A 12,292-nucleotide genomic window follows, 5' to 3' on the forward strand; every position below is an offset into this window, starting at 1 on the left:
ATGCCCTAAACCCATACTGCTCATGTCAGAGGATAAAAATGAGACAAAACTAAGCAGACGTCTCCCTAATGTTTAGACCCACTTCAAAGAAACGTGTGGAAATTGAAATTTGGTGCCCAATTCTCTCCAAATAAGAGCAATGATGTTTTTATCAGTTTGGCATGAAGTACTTCACTTCTACGAAAGAGCTCACTAAATTATCTGCAAACCACTTCCTATCTCATACACGTTTTACTGAGACTTCAGTCTATATTCCCCCTACCCAAGCAAACATGGTTTCGCTACAGAGATGAAACAAGCCACATGAAAGAAGAAACCAGCACTAGAAAGGTTTTGTTATACCATACCTGAACACTCTCAGAAGCCCATCTTTCCATTAAGTCAGCAAAAAGTTACCAGAGGACTTTTGCTCAAAATAATTGTTGAAAGAATGGGAATAAAGCATGATTTCTGATGTTATTCAAGTAAAGAATACACGCACATCCCTTAACACCTTCAAAACTAGATCAACGTTTCAAAGTTGCAGACTGATGAGGAAACCAAGGTGATCAGTCTGAGACTGTTTCAAAGTGCCTAAACCCATATACTTGCAATGTATGACCTGGCATAGTCTGAAATTGTTAAATGTTGACATGATTTTTACAGTGTAATTAGAACATATCTGAGACACATGGAATGTATACAATGGAATGTATACTTCTGAATCATAGATGGAAACAATTCTTTTCTTTAAAGAAGTCTGCATATAATAAGAATTTCCATTATGTTCCTAATTGCTGTTAACCCCTCTTACTGGTACCTGGGTTTAGCCCTGTTTAACATTCTCATTAGCAACCTGGATAATGGGGCAGAGTGTATGCTCAACAAGTTTTGCAGATGACACAAAACTGGGGAGAGTGGCGGATACACCAGAGTGTTGTGTTGCTACCCAGAGGGTATTTGATGGGCTGGAGAAACAGGCTGACAGGAATCTCATGAAGTTCAAAAAAGTACAAAGTCCGGAACCTGGGGAGCAACAGCCCTATGCACCCTGCTGGGGACTACAAAAGCAGCCTGGCAGAAAAGGACCTGTGGTTCCTGTTGGACACAGGGTGGACACCATGCCCTTGCAACAAAGAAGGCTAACGGTATTCTGGGCTGCATTAGGCAAAGTATTGCCAACAGGCTGGGGGACAACATCCTTATCAGAACCTTGTGAAGTGTTAAGGGTTATACGTATGTGTAAGTCCTAATGGATGCAAATCCAATCTGTTCTTAAAAGACATCAGAGATTCAAAATGTCTCTAGGCAGCCTACTGCAGTCCCTCACTAGCACTACCACTCAGGCTTTCCCTTACTCCACTTGTCCATCCTGAATCTTCCTTGCTGCGATTATTTGTTATCCTATCTGCCATGGATATGCAGAAAACATTGTGTGCTGCTTTTCTGTAACAGCCCTTCACATCTTTTAAGAATATGTTCTCCTCAGTCTTCTCTAAACTAAACAATTCCCATTCTTTTGGTCTGTCCTTGACGATCAACTTAATTCTCACCTCCCTACTTTGGATACTCTCCAGTTGGTTAATATCTTTGCTGAAATGCCATACTTGAAACAGAACATGTCTTGCAGGCTCTCCTCTTGTTTACACATCCTGGTCTAGCTATGGCATTTTATAACTAGCAAGACACTGCTGGCTCAGCCTTGGCTATTATTCCTGCTCAAACAGGCACTTTGGCCCAGCACTTCTTCCAACTGAATTACGTGACGTATTCTCCCCCTCCAACTTCTGCTACTGTCACAATTGACTTGAATGCCAATTCCATCTCTGGGCTTCACCTGTTTTCATACTTTGGTCTCTGGTAAATGTAATGGAAATCACCTACCTGCTATCTAAGATAAAAACTTTAACCAGTAGAGTAGGTAATCTCAATACATCCACTCTGACTTTAATTTGTGGTGAGTAGTGCTGTCACAGTTTTCCAAACAACTGCACAGATCTTGTGGAATTTTAACACAGACCATGCTACCTAGCAGACTGTCAGGGGGAACAGCATCAAAAGCTTTCTTACAAATCACCTAGACAGTACCTATTGCTCTTCTCTTAATCATAAGTCTTGTAAGGAAAATTTGACAGCTCTGACAACACACTTCATAATTTCAACGTAATTATTATTCACCTTGTTTTCTTCTAGCATTCATAAAATGTGTTCCACTATTTTTCTGAGAAATTAAGCTCAACCAAATAATAGTGATTTCCCAAGTTCTTTCCTTTTGCTGCTTAATTCTTACTCCATCATTTAGTGACTATTATCATCAACAATCTAAAATGACCAAAAACAGAGATAATCGTACTTACAGGTTTCCTAAGGAAAAAAAGTGATAGTGCTCCAATTAGAGGCATGTCTCCAATCAGTGGTTCCAGGATAACTCTCATAGTACCATGGATCTAGAGAAGGAGAGGAAAGAAAAAAGGCAATAGAATTTACTTTAGTTTGAGTTTTAAACAAAATCTTTTCACTGGCAATCCTCACACTACTAATTCATGAAGTTCCTGAGTATGGAAGAATTTTTGATATCTGTTTATATCATCACACCATCCAAATCAAAAAAAAATTACACAGGTTCTAAACAATTGGACTTACAAACTCATTTCATTCATCTACATGATACTATGTCACATCAGTAGTAATTTTGCTAAAAATACAAAGTAGATTAATTACATAGTTCAACATAAACAAATATGGTACCAAACAAAACAGTAGAATCCATACGTATTAGAAGAAAAGTAGGTACATGCTTATAGGCATCTCAAGACAAAAAAAAAAAACATACATTTTTTCTCCATGTTAGATAGATCTGTCACCAGAAATTCAAGGAAACTTGTGAAACATTACCAAAAGGTAAGAGCGCCACTACCTAAAACTAGTAATCGCATCTAACACTGGGATATTAAATAAAAAAGCATTTTAAGGTCCACGATTCCCCTCATGAACCTACATCTCACACATACGCTTGCACTGGCTTGATGTGAAATGATGTCTATCTTCTCCAGCAGAAAATGGTTCTGATTTAAAAATGTACCCTTTCAGTTAAGTCATGTCACTGAAGTTTACATAATATCAATATTATGCAATTGTGAAAAAAAACAGCAAGTAACAAAATTACAAAATTACTGGTGTAGTTTGGCAATGATTTCATCAGCAAATGACAATTCAGTGATGACTGGCTATCAAAATAAAAAAGGAAAAATAGTGAACTTCACCTGTATACTTTTCACACCAGCTCTGCAGAAGTATCTCTTGATCTCCAAGTCAATTTCACAGTTTCCAACAAAACTAAAAAAAAACAAACATGGAGAATATTTCATTTTTATAGACTAAACTGCAATAGTGTTAGTTTTACTCTGCATATGGCAATACTTTGCATCTGTCTACATATAAAAATGCATGCCAACATTAAAACATAAAGTCAAGATAGTTTAAAAAAAAAAAAAAGACATGCCCCTCAAGATATCACCACTATCATCAAAACACTCAGAAATTAATACAAAAAAGTATGTTATCTCCAGAAGTATGCATAAGACAAAACACAGGTGTAGCCTTATTTGAGGGAAATAATGGACACGCAATTCATATTCCATTTCAGGAAAACTATTATTCAAGTCTCATCGACACTATGTGCTCCTAAACCCACTTTCACCTAGTGTAACCATGAGAAGCACTATACAGAGGCTGTTATTTTGCTACAAATCGAAAGTTGTCTGAATTATTCAAAGACTTGCTATAACAGTCATATTTAGAAACTCAATAAGCTGGACATGCTGACCTGGATGAATTCACTGAGCAAGGCTTAAACCAAAACAGAATCAAGCCCCTTCTGAAGGGAGAGGGAAGGAAACAAGAAAACAACATATTAAAACAATTAAAGTTCTCCCTTGAAGAGTTCTTGCATCCCATTTTGGGCAGCACCCCTTACTGGGTCAGAGGATTAAGATTGTGCACATGCTGGCCTACATATCAGGGAGAGATTTGTAGAAGATCATAAAATCCCCAACTATTTGGCGCATGTGATAAGGCTCAAAAATTAACTGCACAGAACACAGACTCAGGTTTTAGCTGCTGCATTCCCTGAAGCTCCATACAGGTCAAATGCATATCAGCAGAGAGCTGAGTGAATCTTCTCCTAGAACTGCAGATGCTGCGAGTGTATTGGGTTTACATGGCAAGGGTTTGGGAGCATGAGGCTGCAGGGGTAGCCTCTGAGCAGAGCCCAGCAGCTGCCCCATGTCAGATCAGAGCCAGTTTCAACCCACTCCAAAGGGACCTGTCAGTGGCTAGGCTAGAGCTGAGCCAGTAAGCAACGTTGTTTGCACCTCTGTGAGAGCAGATTTAAGAAAGGGAAAAAAAACTGTACAACAGCAGCTGGGAGAGAGGGGTGAGAAGCAGCCCTGCAGACCCCAAGTGCAGAAGGAGGGCAGGAGGTGCTCCAGGCAGCAGCAGTTCCCCTGCGACCTGTGGAGAGGCCCCTGGTGGAGCAGGCTGTCCCTCTGCAGCCCATGGGTCCTACATGGAGCAGATCTCCACGCTGCAGCCCCCCCATGGGTGGAGGAGCCCCCGGTGGAGCAGGTGGATGTGGCCTGGAGGAGGCTGCAGCCCATGGAGAGCCCCCGCAGGAGCAGGCCCTGGGCTGGAGCTGCAGCTCATGAAGAGGAGCCCACACAGGAGCAGGGGTCTGGGGGGAGCTGCCACCTGTGGGGGACCCCTGCTGGAGCAGTTTGCTCCTGGGGGATGGACCCCATGGTACAGAGCTGTGTGGAAGCAGTTCTTGAAGAGCTGCTGCCTGTAGGCAGCCCCCACCGGCTCAGTTCAGGAAGGATGGCATCCCGTAGGAGGGACCTCGTGTGGAGCAGGGGCAGAGAGGGACCATGAGGGAGAAGCAGGACTAAGCCTCAGGGACTGACCACAGCCCCTGGGCCACCAGCCAGGGCAGAGCAAGGCAAACAAGGTGGATGGGGTTACGTGTTTTTAGTTTTCTTCTAGTTCTCACTGTTCCATAGTCTGCTAGTTATAGGCAATACATTACATTATTTTCCCTACACAAGTCTATTCTGCCTGTGACAATAATTATTGAGTGATCTCCCTGTCCTTATCTCAACCCTTGACCCCATTTTTCATAATATTTTCTCCCCCTTTCCCTGTGAGGAAGGGGAGTGAGAGGTTGTGGTGGAGTTCAGCTGCCCAGCCAGGTAAAACCACCACAGTGAGGTATATTACGTCTAGAAACAAACTAATTCTGAGATTTAACAAGGAACGTAGGATGACAGCTTGTGACATTTCACAAGGAAATTAGTATTGTCAATGATTCTACAGAATGAGAGACGAGAACAAACTAGGAGCTGTACCTACTGGCTGGAGAAGAAGGCTACCTATGAAGATATGGGTTATAAGGAAAGGACAAATGAAATCTGAAAAGCTTCCTGAATAGGCTGCCTAATTAAAGAAAATGAAATAAGGAACTAAGAGAGGAGATAAAGCAGCTTAAGTGAGGCCAGACGCTGTTGAAAAGAGATTTTTCCTCTACAGGGGATCTTTTTCCAGATCCTGCAGTAGAAGCAAGGCTTCTGCAAGTTAAACTTCTGTCTCTTGGAGCAACTGCAAGATTTCCTATTCCCTTTTGAGCTTTAATTCAATCATCTAGCACTACTATTCCTCAATTTCTTGTAGTAGTTGGGTGAATTTTTATTTTTATATTTTTAATCTGCTATCTGCTAATAAAAACAGGTAGGTAGTTTACTGTTCTTCCAAGCTTATCCTTAGAAGCCCAAACAGCTATAAACAAAAGCATGAGAACAGTGTTGTGTTATTAAAAGCTGCATCAAGATCAATTGCTTGAGAAATCCTAGAACTGATACACTTCAGTCCTGAAAGCTGAATTGGTTAGTTTTATAACCTAACTGTGGAAACTTCTTTTGTTTTAAATAATATTTGCAGAGGTTACAAATTGATACTGGTGGGACTTCATATGCCGAATAGCTCTGCTGAATTACATTTTCAAGTTTGAAATCTTTTCCTTACTATTGATTGTCATGTAAGGTATGCTAGTTGCAGAACTGTATTAATTTTGAATTCTCAAAAGGCTTCTTATTTTCCAGTAACTTGTACAGTGAAAAACTGTTCAGACATTTTTAGGAGTCTGGTGAAATCTTATTATGGAAATGTCTGGGAAATAACAAAAAGATGGAGTTGCTCTTCTCATGGCTTAAAGATCAACTCAAGATAAAATAAATTACTCTCACAACATAAGCAGGAGGGTAGGACCCCGCCCCTTTCCCCCAACAACCAACAGGTGCAATCAAAAGAAAACAAAACGAAGAGTTACTGCATTCATGACATCCTTTATTCAAAGCATCTGCAGTCTCCTGCGCTCCATGTGTGATGATGCCATCTATGTGAAGTCAAACAAATGCAAATCTTATCAAGCCTTTAAACAGAAGTAAACAATAGTTCCAAAACATTCTTGTAATGTGCAACATTGGGATTTATTTCAGACTATTTTAAGTGTCCAGTTTGGGGAACTGGTAGATGACATAATGACAGAGGTCTATATGAAAGGAAAGTGACTACTGCTTTCTCTGGAAAGAATGTAGAGTGACTGTACAGTTTAAAAATAGGTTTAAATTTTTTAATTCACAATTTAAAACAATGTAATTTCTATCTATATCTTTCTATCTATATAAAATTATATGACAACATGATAATGAGAGCAGAAAGGTTAACTCAAGTTATTTGTGTAATGAACACTGGGTATTAATACGTTCATTTGAAAAATCCACAATAACATGGCTACCAACTGAAGTAAAAGAATAATAAACTGCAGTTGAGGATACAAAGTCAACAACTTTCAACCCTGTAATAAAGTTAAAGATGACATTATCTGCTAAGATACTTGGCTGGGTCCATCAACAGTCAATGTAGTACAGAATATTCCACTGTAACATAACATACAACTTGAAGACTCATTTAGTAAGCAAATTCTGTACATTCAGATCATAATATCTGAGAAATGTGTGTGACCCCTGTACAGATCACAGAGATAGATTACTATTTAATGAGGACAGTATTGTATGAATACAGGAACAGCTGTATTCAATCAGACCAGAAGCATGTGGTCAATGTAGCCAACAGGAGATATCCAGAGAAAAAAAATAAAATAACTAAGAATAGCACTATTTCCCAGATTACGGTGATCTGTGATTCTGTATTTGGGACTATCTTCATTATTTTTAGAAGGTCTCCATTTGTTTTTTAGAAGGTCTCCATATTATTTAATAGTTAGTTTAGTTAAATTCTAACTAAATAGTTTTTAAATGGTTAAACTTTTTTGCAAATGTGATCCTGATATTTAATTTTTACAAATTTTTAGGAAAGAGAAAACTGAAGAATTTTTTCTTTCAGTACTACTAACAGCATCCGTCCAATGAAACACTCTCTAGAAAAAATCCTGCTTGTATTTTGCCCAACACCACCTAGCCCTGATGTGGATAGCTCTCTTCTTCCTACAGATACAAAGTGATTCAACTCAAAGACATTGGCCCCTGCTTGCAGAGGTCATCAGCCTCCCAGCTCTAAAATCCAGGAAAGTATGCAGCAGCCAATTTAGATCTTAGCGCTCTGAGGCCCATCTTAGATAAAGAAGCCTATAATCTTCAACATAGTTGGGATTTAGATAAATCAAAATTAAGAATAACCAAGTTCAAAGTTCAGAACTGATTTTGGAAAACGGGCTGAGAGGACCAATCATCCTGCTGGTTACTGCCAGGGAAGCAGAAAGAAATGCAGAAGGCAGTTGGATGGATTATCAACTGACTGACAAACATAGTCTTTCCACAAGCTACAAAAAGGCAAAAGTAGTCACTGTAAGATATATCTATGACTGCTAAATACACAAATGCTGCTGGATTCACGGGGTATGCTTTCAAAAAAACTCTGTAACTGCAGATACAGTGTTGAGAAAGACTTTGGCAAGCACTGGCTAGATCTATTTATAAACCTATATAAAAGGGGTCACGAGGAAAGGGCAAAGAAACCTGAAGCTGCTGAGCATTATATAATACATAGATTTACTTCAGTTGGTGGTATGAGCACAAGTTACTTCAGCAGCTATCATTCTGTTTATCAGAGTGTGTTTATGAAGAATCTAAGTAACTCAGAAAAGACAAAAATACCTGAACATCTTATATCTGAAATTTTAGATTAGACTAAACCCGATGGCAAAGTTTTATTGCATTAAAAATATACAAAAAAAAAAAAAAACACAAAAAGGTCATGCTTTAGCTCTAGGAAGTTTTTGTTTTTAATTAAAAAATGTTAGTTTAATGGTACAGTCACACACTGAGTTGATACACTACTTCCCCCAAATTAATTCTATTTACAGCATGCAGTTCCTTCCTCCATTCATATGCAATCAATTAGAGGTAACTATATTTGTGCACCAAAACAATTATTTTCCTCTCACCCCAGCATAACTGCCCAATCAAACAAGGCACGTATTCTAAAGTGTGGACGCAGCTGCAATATGAAAATAAAGACTACCTGATTTGAAGATCCAAAATGATCTGCCTTTTGTCCACATTTTCAGTGTACACTTTTACACCATTTATCCTCAGCGGCTGAAAAAAATGAAGCAAATTAAAGTTGGATGCTTCTGCTGTATACATCATATCAAACTCTTAAATTAGAAATAAAGGCGAATAAACAAATATTCATGTCCAAAGGTAAACAAGTTAGACATTTATTATAAGCATTATTAAAAGGCATTAAGCATTATTAAAGAAGCAACTCTATCAGTTCAGCTCTAAACAATCAAAAGCATCCACTCAATCACAACCCTTCTGGCAATTTAGACTGGGTTTAGACTGCTAGATTTCAAGATTTACCAAAGATTTATTATCAAGCTTCTATTCTCCTTCCTTCCCCCCCAGTCAATACACATCTGATTTCTCTATACTAGAGCACATCTGACACTCAGACAAAGCAATCTGTCACCTCCCTGTGCAACTAAACAACTACTCCTTGGGGGAATTTGGTCAGAATGGATGGAAAATAGTCCATAATCTCCACAAAAAAAAAAAAAAGAAAAAAAAAAGTGAAGTACTTTGTGCGACTTTTTAAAAAAATAATCTCAAAAAGTAAAATTTTGGTTCACACAAGTAAGAATAAGTACTGCCCAACCTATTGCAAATAACGTGAACTTATTCTTAGCTTGGACTGGTCAAACAGGCTCTTCTACAGGCATGTGAGAGTTATATACCACGACCCTTTCTTTCATGGGAATGAACAGCAGGTGAACACACCTATCTGTCCCCTGAAATTCTTATATGCAGCCCTGGAAAAAGCTGAGCCAGCAGCCTTGTGACTGGACTCCATACATCACATGCTGAAAAGCAATTTTGTTAAAAGACAAAGTAACTGCACTTGGATCTTCTGATAAGAAAAGGATATAGTGTTTCCTGCTCACTTAATGAACAGTATTAAAATCACATTGCTATGTGCTCTTCACATGACTAGGAATTACTTTACTTTGAGTCTTCCCTCTTATTCTCCAGCAGATTTCTACGGAAGACACAGCAGGGAAAAGAACCCCAAACAGTGTTAAAAAAAGCCTAACACATTTTTATTTTAATGTTACAACAGAAACCAGAATCAGGCTTACCACCAAGTGTCATTGAGAAATGTTTTTTTGTAGATTTAAACAAGATACATGAAAATGGTACATAAAGTAGAGCCTCTTAAACTTCAGCAGAAACTGACCTGATGACCAATATCAATCTTTGTAAAACTAAAGGTGCTGAGGTGGTTGTTTGCTCCTCTTACTGCTGGTTCTATGGTCTCCCGGAAGAGCTTCTCAATAAATTGGCAGATAAAAGGCCACATCTGTTTTACAGTCTAAGGAAACAAAAAAAAAAAAAAAGGAAAACTCTACATTGAACACAACTTCAAACATAATCAAAAATATTTTTAAAGGCTGATGTTAAGAAATGTTTTGAACACACCAGATCTCTAGACAGTTCATTACAGACATAAGAAGTACTAACTTTTAACATACATTTACATATACTTAACATACAAAAAAGCTATCTGGACTTATCTCAATTATTGTGTGTTTTACACACCTGCACAAGCCAACCACAGGAAGAGGAAAGAACGTAATATTGAGAAATCTTGCCTTTTATCACATTAATTCAATGCAGTCTGCACATGCTGAACACTAGAAAGAAGGGTGATGAGGGTTACGTCTATTTGCATTATTTGTTATTTTCTAACTTGTTCTTCTTTGCTCTTTGAATGAAAAGTATTTTAAAATACCCAAGCTACATAGATCTGTACCTTCTATTATTACAGTTACAAATCAAAACTGCAAAATTGGTTTATTTTTAGATTGTAGGTCAGGAACCTACAGTAACTGGAAAGCATCCCAGATAAAGAGAATATAAAAAACTGTGTTTACAGCTGGTATGACTTCCATGCAATTATAGCTGTCATTATTTTAATGTCATCTAAAGTCATTGTCCAAAAATCACACGCAATCTCAACATCATGAAAATAGAATCATGATAATTACGTCTCATGGCTGACTGAATCAACAAGTAGAAACTTCAAATGTATACAGAGCATAAAAGTTAAAACAATCCTGTTCTCAGATTCTTCCCCACTGTTTTATTTATTTATTTATTTTAACTCAGATCCTCCTATCTCCTCCACTATGTGTTTTTTTTTGTTTTTTTTTTTTGAATGCAGTGCTAATTACTACCCTTACCTTGTTAAGCCATTCTGCTCTCTCTGTATCTGGAAAATGGACCTAAAAAAATGAAAAATTAATACAAATATAAAACATGTTTTAGTTAATCATGTCCAGTCATTTATAATACAGAAAAGTTTATTGATCTTCATATGAGCGGTATATACTAGCAAACAACACATTAAGTACTCAGCATTCTTGACAAGAATATTAGAATTCAAGGAAATAAAATATGAGTTCATTTTTGAACTACATAAGCGCAAGTCCAAGAATATATTTAATAGTGACATCTGGAATAACGTATTGCTTTAACACTAGAAACAAACTAAAAAAAATAAGCATAGCTGACACAGCTAGTCCAAGATGTCAACAAAATTTACCTCTCATGTTTCAAGGGTTTCTAAGATTACATACATGACTGCAAAGTTTTTGACTGCACTTCTTCCATTTGTTCCAGATCTTTTGCAATATCAATAAATTATGGTTAGAAATATTTATTCAGTGAAGCTGAAGCTCAGGTATACGGATGGAAGTTCTACCAACAGCCCTCCATTTTCACTAATTTATTTTTTTAAGCAACTGCAGAAGTCAGCGAGAGAAAAGAGAATGATGAGATATAGTGGATGAAAGCACCCATCACAACATAAAATGCCAATTAAAAGCTGGAAAAACAACTGCAGCTTTCTAGACACAGAAGGAAAGCATGGTTAGTAGCCTTACATACTCCACATACAAAAGAGAGGTAAAAAATTGAAGTAGTTCAGCTGAAGCAGACCTATGCTTTTTTTTTTTTAAGCTGTGAACAGCTTCAATGACAGGATGCAGATCACACTTGTGAAGCACAAAAAGCCTCTGAGCACACGAAAAAACTGTGACCTACATCTACCAACTTTTGCGAAGCAATGTCTCTGCTTAACTGATCTGCAAAGTCTTCATCTCTTCATAGCACAGCAGACTGTACTACTGGTTTTAACAGCAATGCCTACTGGTTATTTTTATTACATACACATCTCAAATGAGAACAGTAAGTTAGATACACACTTCTACAACTAAAGTTTGAAGTACCAGAATTTGAAAGCAAGCCCCCTTAATAATTTGAGTTAAATTTTTATTGAATTCTTGCATTAATGATGAGCACCACCATATTCTTGAGTATGCTCAAGGTATCTTCAGAGCACTCCTTAATTTCTACTAACCACACGCGTTTTAGCTCTGCTGGAGGATTAGACCCTGAATCAATATTGTCAGTTATTTCTCTAAACAACTTTTTACAAGTGTATCACAGATCTACCAAACCCACTACAAGTGGCACAAGAATGATCAACAGCATCTGCTTCTGACTGCAACAACCCTCATCAGCAGGATTTATTTTTATAAGAAATTCTATCCCTTAGTGATAGCAAAAAAAACAAACAATTATTAAAAGTTGAGTGGTTTCAGAACCGTATTATCACTTCTTTTTATTTAGAATTAAATTCCTAGAAAATTATGGTGAGTAGGATGTCAGATGTCTGT

At 37.8% G+C, this 12,292-nt stretch overlaps 1 protein-coding gene across 4 annotated transcripts in view; it reads right to left on the minus strand.

Moving 5' to 3' along the window:
* Window positions 1-12,292, minus strand: part of ESYT2 (extended synaptotagmin 2) — an 80,602-nt gene that overhangs the window by 42,666 nt on the left and 25,644 nt on the right. For all 4 annotated transcript variants that reach the window (XM_068673458.1, XM_068673459.1, XM_068673461.1 and 1 more), the window contains exons 2-6: window positions 10,796-10,837; window positions 9,790-9,924; window positions 8,572-8,648; window positions 3,243-3,315; window positions 2,337-2,426 (exon numbers count right to left, since the gene is read on the minus strand). In XM_068673458.1, coding sequence (XP_068529559.1) covers window positions 2,337-2,426; window positions 3,243-3,315; window positions 8,572-8,648; window positions 9,790-9,924; window positions 10,796-10,837 — 417 coding nt within the window. The remainder of the gene's footprint in view (window positions 1-2,336; window positions 2,427-3,242; window positions 3,316-8,571; window positions 8,649-9,789; window positions 9,925-10,795; window positions 10,838-12,292) is intronic.

Source organism: Anas acuta, chromosome 2, assembly GCF_963932015.1.
Source record: "Anas acuta chromosome 2, bAnaAcu1.1, whole genome shotgun sequence".
Taxonomy (NCBI): Eukaryota; Metazoa; Chordata; class Aves; order Anseriformes; family Anatidae; genus Anas; species Anas acuta.